We start from the raw sequence: 18,393 nt of genomic DNA, 5'->3' as shown, positions 1-18,393 counted from the left end.
ATTAAATCTTAGGGCTTGAAAAGAACATAACCCAACAATCAGCATAATGAAAGTGCAGTACCTGTGTCTGTTCTTTAAACTGTTAATTCGCCAATACTACTTAAGAAACCTTCTGTTTGCTGAACATCTTTAGACTCAAAGAGTGAGACATTCTAATACTTTATTTGCATACCATCCTTGTCCTTGAGTATGCAAGTCTAACTAGGGAAAAAAAATTACTAGCCAATATCAACAAAAGTGATTTTCCTTAGTCATAACATGCAAAATACTCCTAGCTTGCTATTTTATCTATAAATACAAAAAACACACACAAAAAAATTTTTTTGATAAGTAGCAGGATATATTCATAGCCTCAAAGTATCTTCCCACAAAATATGTACTGATTACAAAGGATGAAATAATAACTTTACAGTGGAAAAACTGGCAGATACCACATAAGCCAAATTATGAGTTATTATTATCAATAACAAGACAAATCAACAGCATGTGCTTCCTGATATAATGCACTAAAAAGAACACAACATTATTTCTGTGGTACTTCTGCTAAAAGTTTATAACCTGAATCTAACCACAAGGAAATATTGGACAAAAATAAATTGAGGAATTCTACAAAATAATGGGCCTGAGCTCTTGAAGAAAAAAAAAAAAGTCAGTGTCATGAAATGCAAAGTAAAAGAAACAATTCAGATTAAAGGAAATTAAAGAGATATAACAACTAAACACAAGCATGATCTTGAATTTTCTTTGCATTGATTGCATTTGCATTTCCCAGGATATCACTGAAACAACTGGCAAAATCTAAATAGGTTCTATGTGAGGTAGGAGTCAATGCTAATTGTTTCTCATATAAATAGCCAATTAACCAGCACCACTTACTATAAAGACTATGCTTCCTCCATGCTCCTCAGTGCCATCGATGCTATAAATCCAGTATCTTGTACATCCAAAGGGAGGTTTTTTTTTTAAATCATTATTTTGTAGTACCTAATGAAATTCCGAGTTTAGGCAGGAATCATCAGGGATTGCAAAAATCATTAATTGAAAGGCTGATGGGGCCTTTAGAATGGAGGGATCAGACTTTAAGCTACCTGAACCCACTGATCAATTCTGACGTAAAAAGGACAACCAGCCATCATGTACTTCCATTTGAATGTTTTACCTGCATAAAAACTAATGAGATTCTTTAAAAGATTTTCTCACTTAGTAGAGATTTTTATGCAGTTTTTACAGAAAGCATAATGATAAACTGTTCTCAATTTTTATTGTTATTTTTGTGTTTCATAAGGAAAATTAACATATTCATAAAGATTTTCAATCTTATTTTTATACTTAATCATTTTTCAAAAAGTTTTAATTGACTTTAACCTTTCAAAAATACTTACTGCGAATTCATCTCTTCTACTAACTGAGTAAGCTTTCTCCATGGATTATACTCAGAATCAATGCTATAAAGCCGCATGTGCAAGGCTAATACAAGGAACAGTTGATCTAAATGAATTGAAGAAAAGGTAATTAGAAAGTTTATAAAATTCTTCCAGAACAAAATTAAGACAAAATTTCTAACCAATTCATAAGGAAATGTTTCCTATCCTTATAATTATAATTTACCAAGTTTAAGTACCAACTACTTCATGCTCTCTTTTAAGGTAAACTCTGAAATATAGCTAAATAATTTTTACTGGAATCTGGACTGTTCCTTATGCTTAATCTTAATTCAGGAATGGTTCATTTTTCTCGCTGTCACAGATCTATTTTTCCTTGGCTTTATGCTTCAGCCTTGACAATTTGTACTTCTCACTATTGTGGTCTCTTTTTAACCAAAATTTACTGCTATCTTCAATATCCTACCCTGAGTAACTGGACAATAACATCCATATAAATTACTGTTAGGTGAAGTTCTTTCTTTACTTAATATTTTCCCCTAAATCCTCTTTAGATTGAGTTGTGACTTCATTATCTTTTGAGTCAACATGAAGAAAAAATTAACTGAAATAAGAAAATTATTTAGGAGGACTAATCCAGCTATTTTCATTTCTTCCATCCAAACCCTAACAATAATCTATCAGTCTTAGCTTTCACCAAATTCTGTTCATGACATTTGTAAAAAATATTTTTATTTAAAAGTTTTAAATTATCCAGGAAAAAATTATAATTTTTCTTTTATATCACATGTACTTTTTTTGTTATAAATAACAAGGACTGCATTAAATTGTTCTGCCACAAATACTCAAAAACATTTGTGAATCAAAAGTCATTTTCTAGAAAGTTAGATAATACTTCTTGACATATGACTGAAATTAATTCTTAAAACCAGAAAAAAGTTAGTCAATGACACAAACATACTGTTGTCACTTATTCTCTAAATTAAGATAATCAAAACTAAACATTTCATAGATTATTTCAATTAATTTTCACAAAAATTAGGTTAATATTGTTATGCCGAATTTTGAAGTAAGTTTCTGAAATTTCCAGTTTTCCCAGCAACCTTTTTCCATTGATAATACTGAGAACAAGGAACGTTTTTAGCAGAGAAATAACATGATGAAAGATACACTGGTCATTTTTACTTCAATTCAATTATATATAAGAGATTATTTTTACCATGTAAATTTACAATTTTTAAAGTGCTTAAAACTAAAAGTGTTAAAAAACAAATTCCTCTAGCAAAAAAATATTAAGATTAACTGAAGTCGCAAGGTGGGGAGTTTTGCATTCTTTTTATATAGGTGTTAACTAAACTTAAAAGCTCTTTTTTAATAAAACCTTCTTGTTTTACATTGAAACCATGGCCAGCACAGAAATAACGTTACAATTTGCCTATTTTCCTACCCTCTACCATAATTAAAGATATACAAATGTTAGAAAGAAACTTTTTCAACTTCTTATATTCTCTCATTCTACAGTTGAGGAAATAGGCCCAGAGGATGGAGTACCTTGCCATGTCACCCTAATATTTATTGGAAAAACTATTAATAGAATTCAAGATTTACTACTACCTAGTTATTTCTACCACTCCAGTTCTCCTTAGGGTTTCTATACTTTCCTTGATTACAAGACAGGTACAAAATTCCTATTTTAACACACATAAACATACACATTTTTGTAAAATTGAGATTGTAACCCTGACACATCTTCTAAAACTATTAATACAATACATAACAAGAGTCTTTGGTATTGGCTTTAACTAAAAGTAAAAAATAATAACATCTAATGAGGCACATCTACCTTTCAAAAACAATGCTAGAAATTGCAGATAAAGAGAATTGGCCAAATAACAATCAATACTTTGAACTATATTTATACAATTCACTGTGCTTTCAAAATTTGAGACTCATTAGTAAGAATTAACTCTAATATTCATTTTGCAGTTAAAATGTCTCTTATACTAAATAAATTATCGAAAGTAATAGATATAGAATAAGGAAAAACTACAATCATAAGCAAAAAGCTATAACAAATAATCCTAAAATTTATATGGAACCATAAAAGACCCCGAGAGCCACAGCAATATTGAAAAAGAAGAGCAAAGTCAGAGGTATCACGCTACCTGCTATCAAACTATACTACAAGGCTACAGAAATCAAAACATCATGGTACCAGCATAAAAACAGATACACTAATCAATGGAACAGAATAGAGAGCCCAGAAATAAATCTCTGACTATATTCTCACTTAATATATGACAACGGAGGCAAGAATATATAATAAAGACAGTTTCTTCATAAATGGTGTTGGGAAAACTGAACAGATACATGCAAAAAAAAAGAAAAGAAAGAAAGAAAGAAATTGGACCACCTTCTTACACCATATACAGGAATAGACTCAAAATGGATTAAGACTTAAATGTAAGACCCGAAACCATAAAACTTCTAGAAGAAAACATAGGCAGTAAACTCTCTGATATTGCTAACAGTAATTTCTTTTCGGATATATCTCCTCAGGCAAGGGAACCGAAAGAAAAAATAAACAAATGAGACTACATCAAACTAAAAAGTTTTTGTACAGCTAAGGAAACCATCGATAAAACAAACAAAAAACAACAACCGACTGAATGGGAGAAGATATTTACTTATGATACATCTGATAAGAGGTTACTACCCAAAATATATAAAGAACTCATACAACTCAACAACAAAAAAGCAAACAATCCAATTAAAAATGGGCAGAAGATCTGAACAAATATTTCTCCAAAGAGGAAATACAGATGGTCAATAGACATATGAAAAGATGTTCAAGATCACTAATCACCAGAGAAATGCAAATTTAAACCACAATAAGATATCACTTCAAACCTGTCAGAATGGCTGTCATCAATAAATCAAAGAACAACCAGTACTGGCGAGGATGTGGAGAAGAGGGAACTCTCATACACTGTTAGTAGGATTGCAAATTAGTACAGCTACTATGGAAAACAGTCTGGAGGTTTCGCAAAAAATTAAAAATGGATATTCCTTTTGACCCAGCAAATGTAATTCTGGGTATTTATCCAAAGAAAACCAAAACAATAATTCATAAATATCTATGCACCCCTATGTTCATGGCAGCACAATTTACGATAGCCAAGATATGGAAGCAAGCTAAATGCCCATCAAGAGACGACTGGATAAAGAAGTTATGGTTCATATATACAATGGAATATTACTCAGCCATTTAAAAAAATGAAATCCTTCCATTTGCAACAACATGGATAGACCTAAAAATTATTATGCTGAGTGAGTCAGACAGAGAAAGATAAATATCCTATGATTTCATTTATATGCGGAATCTAAAGAACAAAAAGAACAAACTAATCGAAAACAGACTCACAAATATAGAGGACAATCTGGCGATGGCCAGAGAGAAGGGGGGTTGGGGAACTAGGAGAATGGGGTGAAGGGTTAAAGGTGTACAAATTAGTTGCTGATAGAGTGTCACAGGCATGGGGAACACGGCATAGGGAATGTAGTTAGCCTTAATGTAATGGCTAGGTGAAGAGCCAGAGCAATTAGGAGGATTGTTTTATAAACGATAAAAATGTCTAACCAATGTACTGTATACTTGAAACTAATAATAAAATTTTTTAAAAAGTTAAAAACTAAAAATGGAAAATGTTATTAACACCAACTGTATGCATATTTTGAAAGTTGAAAATAATTATCAAGAAAGCATATTATTAAAATTCTGAACATTAGCAAAAAGAATAGATAACTCCTTTTCTAGAATGATACATTTTAAAGTTCTAGAGTTAGGCATATATTTATAAAAGGGTTTGTAAATGAGAAACATCATTAAATTAACTTACAGGTGTGCTGTGATTTCGACATATGTATAAAAGGCACCACTGTCTAGTAAGAGCCAGGAAGTTCTAGATTTGGATCTCTTCTCTCTTCTCTCCTAATCTTTCAGTACCACTCTTCCCTGGTTCTCACACAATTTCTTCTCAGTTACTTGTACATGCTCTTCTTCCTCTACTGAACCCTAACAAGTGGCATTCTCCATAAGAAAGGAAAAGGGATTCCTTCTTAGTCCTTTTTCCCTCTTATCCTGTGGATACTATTTCATCTAAGATCAACTTCCATCTCTACCTATAAGTTTATTATTCACAAATTTCTATAACACTTCAGATGTTCAACAGTTACCAGAAAATCAACATATCCAAAACTAAACCGATTGTATATAGCCCAGTCCAGCTCCAATGTTCATTTCATCTTATAAACCCTATGTGAATTAATGATATCACTGTCCATGCAAACATCCAAGGGAAAACTTGGGAGTCATCTCTAACGTTTTTGTCCTCCACAGCCAATTACCAATCCTACTGGTTCTGCCTCCTAAGATCCATCCTCTTCTGCTCCACACCACCATTATTTCATTTCTCAACTAAATTACTCAACGAAGTGCTCATTCAGCTTTATGTCTCATGTTTCACCTCCTACCAATCCCTATAAACAATAAAGCTATTCATATTATCTCATAATTGGCTGGTGAACCACTGAAGGAATAGGTATAGAAAGCCCTTCGTGAGCCAATCCCCATCTTCTTTTTCAGGTTTCTTTAACCTTCTTTCCTCTCCTTCCCTTCCTAAGTTTTCCCCAATATTTCATGTTGTCTCAGTCTGTCTGTAAACTGTTCTCTCAGCTTTCTCGTTTTCAAGTCAAACTTGACAGATCTTTCAAGAGCCAGCTCAAGTGCTCTTCTTTAAAGTTTCCTCTAATACCATACCTGAGACAGATAAAATCATCCCTTGCTTTATGGACTCTCTGTACCTTGAGTTAACTCTATTTTATCTCTTCCTATATAGCTCTGTAAATATTTTTTACATGTTTCCTTTCCTATTAGATGGTGAGATCTCCCTGAAGAAGACAATGGTGTCGTTTCTTCTTTGTACTTCCTGGGTTAGCCCAGCACTTGACATATGATAGGAGTTTTTTTAAGTATGCTGAATATTGTATAATTAAATCAATAATCCTGTAAAAAAGCATACAATATAAGCACAAAATTCATGATGAATTTATACTTCTTTTCTGTCACAACAACATGCTGGCTCAGTAACCAAGAAGTAGGCCAATCGATCAGTCCTAATTTCACTGTTCCTAAAGGAACTGACCTCTCAACTCTAACAACTGAAGCAATGCTTGAACTACTTCTTCCCATCTTTTTCTTCTCCATGTTAGTGTGACACTCTCTTGGGATGAAAAATTCTATTTTCTGAATTATCAATTCAAATTCTTTAAAGCTGTGACAAACCTATGGTACTATAATGTGCTTAAGCACAAGACATACCATTACTAAAAAAAAACACCACTGAATAACTAGTTTGCCCTTAAAAAAAAAAAAACAGAACAAAACCTATGATTTAATTATAAGAACTCTCAGATAGAACAAAAAGGTAAGATTTAATAATCCCTTCTATCTTTGTCAATATTAAAGACTATTTTAAACACAAAAAAACCTATAAAATAAAAATGTAACTCCAACTTTATTGTAAAATCAACAGAGTTATGTGTATGACTATATGTATGACTATGAATACTATATACACATGAAATACCATTGTGCCAATTTTTATGACTTCTGGAATATCCACTTAAGGAAACTGAACCCGAAGCTATTACACAGTAAAACCTCTTAAAAATGCTTTTGAAACAGATGTTCATTGAGCTTGGAAATTCTGTTTCTGTCAGTTATTTCAAAATATGTAAGAAATCAAAAACTAACTGGTAGATTATTTCTTAGTATAACTCATATTGGTCATTAAGACAAAAATACACATGAAGGACAAGAGTTATCCCAAAGACTTTTATAAATTTGCTCTATCTTAAATTGTAACACTGTTAAAATTTACCTAAGGTAAACATAACTGGGTCTGCCTTTCCAGATCATTTAAGGTTAGTCCTATAAGTACAGTTATCACTGGTTAAAAATAATTGTCAATGAAAAAAATCTCAACTAGACAAATGATTCTCTGAATTACCACGGGATGGGGGTGGGGGTTACTCAATTTCTCTGTAACTGAATAATCAAAGTGAGTAATTGGTTCTACCCATTTATCCCAGGGCGAATGTAATATGTGTGGGTATACTTCTCTTACAAGAGAGTCAGTTTTCCCTGCTTCCTCTACACATACTTGAGAAATTAGCTGTGAATGGGAGGGAGCTCTCAAGCGAGACCTGGGATCAACTCTAGGAAGGGAAGATTGGTAGCTCTGGTTCCCAAGAAACAGAAGGTTCATGCCATGGGGTGACAATGCTGACTTATCTTTCCCCATTCCACTCTTCACCAGTCTAGGCAAAGAATAAAGTAGCAGTCATGGTAGGAATTTTAAAGGGTTAGGAAAAAATTTAACATAAATATTAAAATTTAAAATACTTTAGTTCATACGTCTAATACCATTTGAGCCATACATCAACCATGATAGCTATGTTAGTCAACACAGGTATCATCATCCCCATGTGCACAATAAGGTAGAAAAAGTTAAGTGACTTTCCTTAAGTCCAACAGATAACAAACAGGACTAGAATCCAAATCGTCTAACACCAACCCAATGTTCCTTCCAGCACTGTATTCTATGTTGCTTCTAGACAATAAAGGCACATAGAAGTTGGAGTTAAGGTAGCAGAGCTTTGCTTACTTAGGAGAAGTTTCATTCCTTATATATAAATGGGAAAATACTGAAGGCAAGGGCTGTCTTTAGTATTTTTCTAAATTTCTACTTTCCTACATCCCATCCTATGTTCCTTTCCTGCCTCCTGGAGTTCCTTTGTGCCCACTCTCAGGTATACTATGCCATCATTCTCTGGTTACCTCAAGTATCAAAGTATGAGTATAGTTTCATGGAATTTTTCTCCTAATTTTAAGGTTTCAATGACTAGCAGCATCCCCCTTTACCTCTACAGTACAGCATGGGACAACATGGAGTGGGGAGAGACACAATTCTGCTTTTACATACACGCAGTCCTATGTGTAAAGATTAAGGTTAGTTCTTAGGACTCCCAATTTCCTTCTTATAAAGAGAGCACACGCCATGAATCCAGATCTAAAATGAGCACCATCTTTAAAACTGAGGGAAGGGGAGGGTCTTTTAATCACACTGCAGAAAAAAGGAGCTTCCCCTGCCCTAAGCCAAGCAAGATCTCAGAACCCCTAACAGTGGAAATTATTATCTAGACCCTAACAGTGGAAATTATTATCTGTGGAATAGGCAAATCACAAATGCAGGAAGGCCTAGCTACCTGGGCTACAAAGCATATGACCTTCAGAAAGACTTCAAAGAACAGTTAAAGTTCCCTCTTAGCTCAAATTTTCAAGTCACACTCTTACCCTTCTAACCCAGGCCTCCCCAAATTAACAATGTATTTTGCTCCCAATAGATAAGCTATTATCAGCCTTTGGGAATAAATTCTATCCTTCTAACCCATTCTATCCTTCTAACCTCATCTCTTAACATGTCAATCGAAGGTTTGTTGAGTGCTTTAAAAAAAATTGAGCTAAAATTTAACTTTTACCTTGCTTCTGTTCTCTTTACCCACCCATTCCACCCCCAATTTGATAATGGTAGTGTTGAAATACTAAAAACAGGAATGTAGAGATTTATAATCTTTGAAGATTTGAATCTACATTGTAAAACTGAATTCTTACAACAATCCTCTGGTTGGGTACTACTATATGTGGTTAAATAACTTGCCCTAAAACATCTGCCTAAACATAAAGAATAGAGTCAGGAGGCAATTTCCACATTTTTATATTAATTTATACACTTTGATCATTATAATTTGGTGGTCAAATTTCCCTCCTGTTATAGGGTAACAAAAAGAATAGAACAAGAACAAAAACAAAAACAAGCAAAAAACAAACAAAAAACTAAAAGAACAGAACAAAAGTTGTGATTCAACTGATTTTTGAGTTCATAATTTTTAAATCTGAAAAAAATACCTTAGTAAGCCACAGGTGTCAGAATTTTACCACTATTAAAGAATAAGGTCAAGCTTGCCAAATGGAAATGTCAAACAAAGCAAGGATTTGCTTTAACCTCTCCTGAATAAAGTTCAATTTTTAATCTCTCTATAAAATCATGAAATCATGAAACTTAATTTTGATACAATTTATTATCTTATCAAGAAATGATGCATGTAGTGAATAACTGCCTACTGTGTGTGTGATTCATAGAAAGCAATCCAGCTTAGGTGTGTACAGGCAACTTAAAATTATTTTTATGTTAATTTCATCCTGCAAGTAAGGCTGTGTAAAGATATTGTTGAATAAGTTTACAAAATTGATCTTCAGTAATCTGATCTATCTTATAATAAATTATCTAGAACCAGTCTTATCTGCTGAACACAAGGTCCTTAATGCCTGACCTTCCAGCGGTAGATAGTTAGGAGGTCTAGAGCTCCAATCCTGGAATCAGGAGCAGAACTGTATATGGGAGCTGATGGAGATGGCTCACACCAGGAGCAAAGATTTGGGACCAAGAGCCATCAACTGGTAAAAAATAAAGAACCAACTGATATCCAAGGAAGAAAAAAGCAGAACTTGAGGAAATAACTGAAGGAGTAGCCCAAATCAAAAATAGGAGTCACAGTGAAAGGCTAGCAAAAGGAAACAGACAAGATAACAGGAGGGTTAGCGTGGCAGAGCCTGGAAATATTCCAAGTCAACAGTGTGCTATAGGATGGATGTCTTTGACTAAGCCCATAGGTGAAAGTTCTTAAACATCCTGTATCGTTTGGCACACTTAAAGGCAAGGAAAACGTCTTACATAATTGCATTTAAGTCAAAAGAGCTGAATTCAAATGCAAGCTTTGACAAATGTAAGGTATGATTAAAATACCATAGTATGCTGCTATGTAAAGTAATTTGCTCATTTTTTACTACGGAAAATTTCCCAGACACATATTTAGGAATGAACTCTTATTTTGACTAGATACTGGTCATTGTACCACAACACTTAAAAATTTTGCTGGAATATGTGTTGGATGGCATTGTTCCACTGCAATTTTATTTGATTTCTCAGTATAACTTTGGCCAGTAATATTTCTGCTTTTATTGTTGTAGAAAAAACAATCTTCTCTCCCACTTCTGACCCCTCCTCCAACCTTGTGTGTATGTATGTGTTCCCATAATTATCTATCGGGCATTATTTAAGCTGTTCCAAACAAAATCTATTAAATCTTTCATGACTAATCTTCAATTTTATCAAAAAGTTGTGATGAAACATTATTCCAAAAGTGTAAGTTCCCTTATCATTTGCTTAATTAGTAGAGCATTTTCTCACTCTTTCTCTAAAATATTATTTAAAAAAGAGACACTTTTAAGTGAGATATTTAAGAGGTAATAGAAAACCAATGAATGGGGAAAAACAAATCTGACTTATAAGGAATCTATGGAGAAGGCAGTTTTTGTTTAATAATACCATTAAATTTCTACTGGAAGATAAAAAAATGAGATAGTTGAGCTAAGAGCCTATGAAAGACCATCTATTTAAGTTCTTGTGTTCAAGTTAAATTAGGGGTGAGTAGACTTGAGCAAATAACAAATACAGTAAGCTTACACACTTACAAAATAGTGAGATTTCATATAACATACAATATACTCTATATATATGACTTATAAACCTACTTTTATAAATATTAGGATAAATAATGCATAAGTAATGAACCATAATAAATCATATGAAAACTAAAAACAAAAACATCACTTTGAATAAGCTAAATATATATAATTTTTAGTTGTCAATCATACCTTAATAAAGTTGGGGGAAAAGAACTAACATAATTGATAAGGAAAAAAATAAAACCAAAAACAGTATTAACTTATATTTAGAATGAGTTTCATACAAATTTTTCTATACTGGCATTCTGTAATCTCCTATTTTCTAAAAGGGGAAATAAAAAGAAATGAAAGCTTGAAAGTAACTATCAATTTAATAATTTAAATTTAAATTGAGGGTGATAATTGAAGTGGTTGCTGCTAGAATTTTACTATTTTTAGGATTCTGAAAAATGAATAATTTATAAGCCTTTGGATAAGCTTAAGTACCTAAGAGAAAAAAAAATGAAGTAGAGTTTTGAACATAAAACTGAAATTCCTTTACTAATCATTTTCTAATCTAATAGTTTTTATAATATTATCAACTAATGCCAAACGTCAATTAAAAATAAGTTAACAAAAATAATTTATATAAGTGAAATTACAGTTTCTGTTAATTCAAAGTCTAGAAGTTAAAATTCCTATGTATCAACAACCTCTTTAAAATATAATACTAAATCACTAGGTAGAAGTAGAATTTAAGTATGCATGTCAAGAGGGCAATAAATTCTAAACATTCAGTAAAAAATAACTTCCAAAACATCAAACTTCTAGGAATCAAGTGATAACCCAAAATAAAATATCAAAATCTAATGTAACTATTTATAACTTTAAAAGTAACTCAGTTGAAATTTCACATAAGTTTGTATCTTGATGTTAGAAAGTTCAAGGAAGGTATTTTTGGTGAGTCTTTTGTTTTAAATCATTCCAAAATCACAAATATCTTTTTTAAAAAATACATACATGTATTTTTGAAAAACAAAGATGTATTGTAATTTTTAATAATTACTAATATTTTTAGCACTTAAGAAAATACATTCATTTTTCAAAAGAATACATTATATGCTTATCTTCCATCAAATTACATTAGGCAATATTTTAACACTAGTGATTTGGGATCAAATGTATATATAGGAAACTGTAGGCAATACAAATTGTCTTTATAAAAAGATTTTCTTAAATCCAGACAATTCGAGTTTGAGGACAATTTATAGATGAGAATAATATATTGTTTTAATTTTGAACCAATGTAAATCTGATTAATTCGTATGACATTTATTTACTGAGTAAACATAGTATAGAAAGAGCTAAATATTTATATGATTCTTCTAAATACAAGATTAACCATTTAAAGCATATAATCACTATTAATACTGATTACGTATAACATAAAAAGAATTTGAAAATATACCAAAAGATCACTTTATCTGTATATGCTTTCAAATATGACACAAATAGAATTTTTTTTTTAATTTAGCACTAACACTTACTCAAACAAGACCTTTTGCCAGCTGTGCTTGCACCACCTGAACACAAATTGCCTCCTCGATGAATTAATTCAAGTTCCAAATTGGTTCTGTAAATAAAGCATTAAAATATATCTCAGTCATTAGGTTGAAGCTACACTTTTTGTTTTATTGATATGCCTGAATCAACCTAAATAATAAAGTTCTTCAACTGTATAATTTCGAAAGTAGAGTTTATGCAATATCAGTAATAATCGTATTTTATGATATTTCGAAATAAAAAAGGGAACGGTTTATCCGTCCTTACTTATATATTCATATGTATAACTGCAAAACTGCATATATCACAATGTAATTGTTACAAAATTCCAACTGTTGGCAAATACTAAAAACTAGGTCATAAGGAAAATAACTGCAACACATTTCATAAACCTGCATATGAATGTGAAGAATTTGTACTCCAACTGTTAGCCACTGAGTAGATGGTTACTGTCATACAATACACAAGGGCATATCCATTTTTCTATCAGAGAAATGGTTATCATTCATTAGAGCTTAGACAGTATCTAGAAATCAACATGAAGAAACACCACTAACATCAAAGTGGCTATGAACAACAAATATCATTAACAGCAGTCTCTCTTGTGGACTTCTAAAATTACAGTTTTATTAAAATATGGTGTGTAATTACTGACACTGCTAAACATCAGTATTGTTCAAATAGATCTGAAGTTATATATTTAGCAATTACTAGTTTACAGAATAGCAATAATTAGTAAATTGACATTTCAAAAATCAAACTGATACAGAAAGATTTACTCAAAACAGTAACAGTAAAATAGCCAATTTTGCCAAAATAATAAATAAAAATTCTGAGTGATAAACTGTATTTTTACTTCAATAGCATGAATAAACCTAAACACACCTTTATTTGCCATAACTAAAACTGAATAAACCTCTTTATATCGAAGATATGCATTTGACACTAATAATGAGCTATTTCCCATCTTAAAAAAAAAAAAAAAAAAGGCAGCCGAGTTTCAAGCTTACTCTCTGCAAGTGAATTCAATAACAATTATTATGCTATTTTATTTAAAACAAAACATTTTGAACTGATTTTGGTTGTATTTTGAACACAGAATATTTAAAAATGCCATTTTCATATATTTACTTATAAATGCAAACTGTTAAAAAATATTAATATTCCTAAATCTGTACAGTTGCCACCCATTCCTAAAGAAATACTTTAATCCTCTCCACTGGGAGGGGAAGTGGGGAGAAGAAGCAATTTAACATTGATAATGTTCCTGCTCAGAGCTCCATCTGGTCGCTGCTGATAAGGGCATCTGTGTGACAAGGGAATTTTCCACCCTTCAGGCGGTTTGCATTGCTCACTGAACTTCTAAAAACCTACCAGCAAGGAAGCAGGGACAAGGATTTCATATTAGTGGACAGAAAACGAGCGGAGACCAGCATGTGTTCCTTCATCAAGGGAATATAAATGAGATCAATACATTTTGTTTTCACAAATCTTCTGTTGCCTAATCTGTAGGAAAAAATTAATGGCTATATTCTCTTATAAAAACTAAGATTTCCTAGATGTACTTTTAAAAAGAGCTAACGAGAAACATGATCAATTCTAATAATCAAATGTCAGAGCCAGAATGTCAACTTTTATTTCAGCATAATTTGCAAAAATATTAATTAAAATATAAATACAAGAAGAATTCTCTTTATTCGATTATCAATAAGATACTTTAAAAGATGACAAATATGTACCAAGAATTTGATTTTAAAGAATGCTTCAAAGAAACTACTAAATGTTATTATTTCACATTATGTTTGGAAGATCTCCTACACAATCTTCTTTCTGAATTAAGAAAACAAAAACTACCTATCCAAAGGTTTAGTATCATAATAATATCTAGGACTTTAAAAATCAATGTCAGAGGCCCTAACCATCAGTTTGTCCTTATTTCATTTACAACAAAATTGGCCCTTCGAGACTTGCTAGAAAAAGGAAGACACAAATGCATCTAATGCCCCAGTCTAATCTTCCCTCACTGTTGAAAATCACAACACAATATTCGGTTTCTGCCCTCCAAAATGGATAATGCAAAAATAAAGATGTGCTGGGAGCAGGAGTTTTCTGAGCTTTTTCGTTCTCAGAGAAAAGTAGACCCTACTTCCTATATTTTCTAATACAAATATAATCAAATTAGTTTGGAAAGGAAAAAAAGAGAAAATCTCTACATTTAAAAAAATGAGAAAAACTACTTAAAGCCTCTCATGGAGGCCACCTAGACATATCCACATAAAACTCCTCCAATTACGCTCCAGCTTCTTTTCATATGATCAAGGTTTGCTTTCCCTTTTCCACTCTACAACCCTCACTCCATCTCCCCACACCTTTGGTACCAACATCTATTTCTAGAGCTATAATATGAAAAAAAAAATGTATAATTTGTACACACACACACAGAGACACACACTGGTATAGTGTGGGTTCAAGGACTGAGCCTACCATTTACTGGTTAAGCAAGTTACTCAATTTCTCAAAGATAAGTATCTTCATCCATCCCATAGCCTATGTAAAACACAACTCAAGCTCTAACTCCTTCAGGAGTTATGGAGAACTAACTCCCTTTTCTTGGGACAGGATAGAAGAACTTCCATATACTTTATATTTCAATTTGCTCATCTTCCTTTTTCAAGTCCTAAAGCACTTTCTCAATGATATATATTTTTAAACAAACTGTATTCTTTTATACAGATTAATGTATATTAGTTTTGTCTCTCCAACTAAATTGTAAATTCCTGCAGAGCAGGGACCATTTCAGATAAGCTTCTAAATCCCTGACGGTACCTAGCAAAGTGCTCAAAAATTTAGGACTTTATAATCTCTTTGTTTTGATATGTAACCAATGATAAGATTCTCTTTTGTCCCTGAAGTTTACTCTCTTTCTTTTGCTGACCCTTCCTTCTATTCCCTTAAACCCAGCAGTGGATCAATAAAAGGCAGGGTGGGTAAATTATTTGTTTTACAAAAGAATTTTTTAGTTTTTAAAAGAATTCATAATTTGATATTTTAGCAAGCATCTCTTTTATTTGTAACATAATTAGTTTATAAAGTTTAAACTTATAAAGCAACTGAAGTATAAAGCAAGGTGCATTCACTCTACTGAGTAGTTTACCTGCTTGTAATTTAAAGATATCTCTCCATCTACATCTCAGTTACTCGTTTCATCTTCTTTCCATTTCCATGTTTCTCACCATATAAAATACAGTGCAAGTGCTACTCACCAATACCTCTATGCTATATGTAACTTGGGTCCAAAATCCTTGGAAAAATCAATTACTAAAATTAGTGTTATTTGTTGCTTCAATAATGAAAAAATAAATTGGTATTAAAGTGAAGAAAGCTTTCTTCCCCCAAATTAACTTTCCATTATCCATTTGAATGACTGATATTTGCAATAGAACATTTTGGAAATACATTAAAACTTAAATATAATGATTTTGATTTGTTTAATATAACAAAAAGATAGCATTCCAACAATTTGTCTGCTGTCCTCAGGAAATTTTCCAAGGCTTCATTATACAAATAAAATTAAGAACAAAGAGATCTGCACAGTCCTACCAAAAAAATTAGTTCTAAAACAATTATTAAAAGAAACAGCTTTACAGGCTAAGTATCCACTAGAATTATTTTATTTCTAAACATCAAAAAATTTAAGCTCCCCAAAGAACAAATAAAATTAGGAGGGAGAAATTCCACTCTGGGAAACTAGGATTGCCTTCTATTAAAATTACTAATGTCAAATAAATAAACGTACACATTCTAATAATAAACTATATATTTAAGAAACACAACATTTAATTCAAAAGTTAAGTGATTCAAATTAAGTTTAGTTCTAAATATTTTACTTAAAAATATTTTAATGTCTATCTTTTAGGTATAAAAATATAATCTGTATTCATAAGAATTTATGAAATAAGGTTATATGCTAGGCATAAGGTAGCATAAGCTATACCATCTAGGTTTGTGTAAGCACATTCTATAAAGTTTGCACAGTGACTAAATCACCTATCAATGCATTTCTCAGGACATATCCTCATTTTTAAGTAATGTATGTGACTGTATATAATGTGTATACACACACACATACCAGACCTAAGTTGGCCTACATTCACTCCAATATTCTATAACATTATTACCACAATATTCTATAGAAGTTTTGTAAAACCTTGAAACCTTGGAAAATTAAATTATATCTTATTTAGTTTTTAGATTTAAGGTGGAATTCGGTTTCCTATCTTGAGAGAATTACATCCTATTCAAATAGGACACAACATACTTTTTTCCCCTTCAACTCATGTTTTTGATTCTTGAGTCAATTTGGTTTTTGTTTGTTTTCTTTTGGATGACTAAATCAAACTTAGAGAAGGCACGCAATCTCACTGTGAGAACTTTACAAAGGATGATGAGGTTTTTAAGGGTTATATACTTTCACTTTCAGAATCATTACCTTGCAGCTTTAGAGTTTATCATTAGCAATCAGAGAAGGATGGGAAGAAGGGAGAGCATATTTACTATTTCTCTATATACCAATCATTAGTATATAACATATGACATCTTTTCCTACTTCTCCATAAAAGAGAAAAACTGAAATATGTTGATTCAAAATGTCTCCCATTATCACAACAAGCTTTATTCTATAAGTTATTTCTATACTTAAAGAAGTAGGAATCTAAAACTTCCACTAAATTTAAAACAAATTACTGGATTTATCATACTACAGCAAAATTCCATATACGGATCATTCCCATTCAACCAGAATTTTCTTATAAGGTCAATCCTACTAAAATCAAAGGCATAAATAAAGAATCAACATAAATGTGTGTGTGTATACAGTCATGAACTGCATAACGACATTTCAGTGAACAATGGACAGAATATATGACAGTGATCCCATAAGACAACAGAGCTGAAAAATTCCTATTGCCTAATGATATCATAGCTGTCCTAACATCATCCCACAATGCATCATTCACGTGTTTGTGGTGATGCTGGTGTCAACAAACCTACTGTGCTGCCAGTTGTATAAAAGCAGGGACATACATTTATGGACAGTACATAATAACACTTAATAATGATAATAAACAACTAAATTACTGGTTTGTGTATTTACTAAACTACACTTTTTATCATTATTTTAGAATGTACTGTCTACTTACAAAACAAAAAGTTTGCTATAAAACAGTATGCCATGTTACACCAGCAGCCAACTCATACATCTTTTGTTTATCACATCTATTGATTGCATTATTTTCCCTTGTGCTTGATTTAATTTGTGTTTGTACGGTAACATGCTATACAGGCTTGTAGCCTAGGAGCAACAGACTACACAATATAGTCCAGTTGTATAGTAGGCTATACCACCTAGGTTTGTGTAAGCACATTCTATAATGTTTGCACAATGACAAAATCATCTATCAAGGTATTTCTAAGAACATATCCTCATTTTTAAGTAACATATGTGACTGTATATAATGTGTATACACACACACATACCATAACTAAGTTGGTGTACATTCACCCCAATCTTCTATAACATTATTATCACAATATTCTAAAGAAGTTTTATAAAACCTTGAAACCTTGGAAAATTAAATTATATTCTATTTGGTTTTCACATAAAGTGTATTTTATTGCAAATATGAAATTAGTAACTCTCCAGAAACAAAATGTTAAATTAGCTGTAATAACTTCCCCAAACTATTATGGATAAATAACAACAGTCTAGGAACATGCAAACTAGAAAGTTACTTCCCAATTCAATAGGATCCTTTTCCATCA

The 18,393-nt window shown here is 31.8% G+C and overlaps 1 protein-coding gene across 6 annotated transcripts in view; it reads right to left on the bottom strand.

The window, feature by feature from the left end:
• UBR3 (ubiquitin protein ligase E3 component n-recognin 3 (putative)) overlaps window positions 1–18,393 on the bottom strand; it is a 187,104-nt gene that overhangs the window by 37,833 nt on the left and 130,878 nt on the right. For all 6 annotated transcript variants that reach the window (XM_025039283.1, XM_025039285.1, XM_025039286.1 and 3 more), the window contains exons 30-31: window positions 12,558–12,643; window positions 1,383–1,488 (exon numbers count right to left, since the gene is read on the bottom strand). In XM_025039283.1, coding sequence (XP_024895051.1) covers window positions 1,383–1,488; window positions 12,558–12,643 — 192 coding nt within the window. The remainder of the gene's footprint in view (window positions 1–1,382; window positions 1,489–12,557; window positions 12,644–18,393) is intronic.

The sequence above is a fragment of the Pteropus alecto genome, unplaced genomic scaffold (assembly GCF_000325575.1).
Source record: "Pteropus alecto unplaced genomic scaffold, ASM32557v1 scaffold3, whole genome shotgun sequence".
Taxonomy (NCBI): domain Eukaryota; kingdom Metazoa; phylum Chordata; class Mammalia; order Chiroptera; family Pteropodidae; genus Pteropus; species Pteropus alecto.
This window is presented reverse-complemented; position numbering and strand designations above follow the sequence as displayed.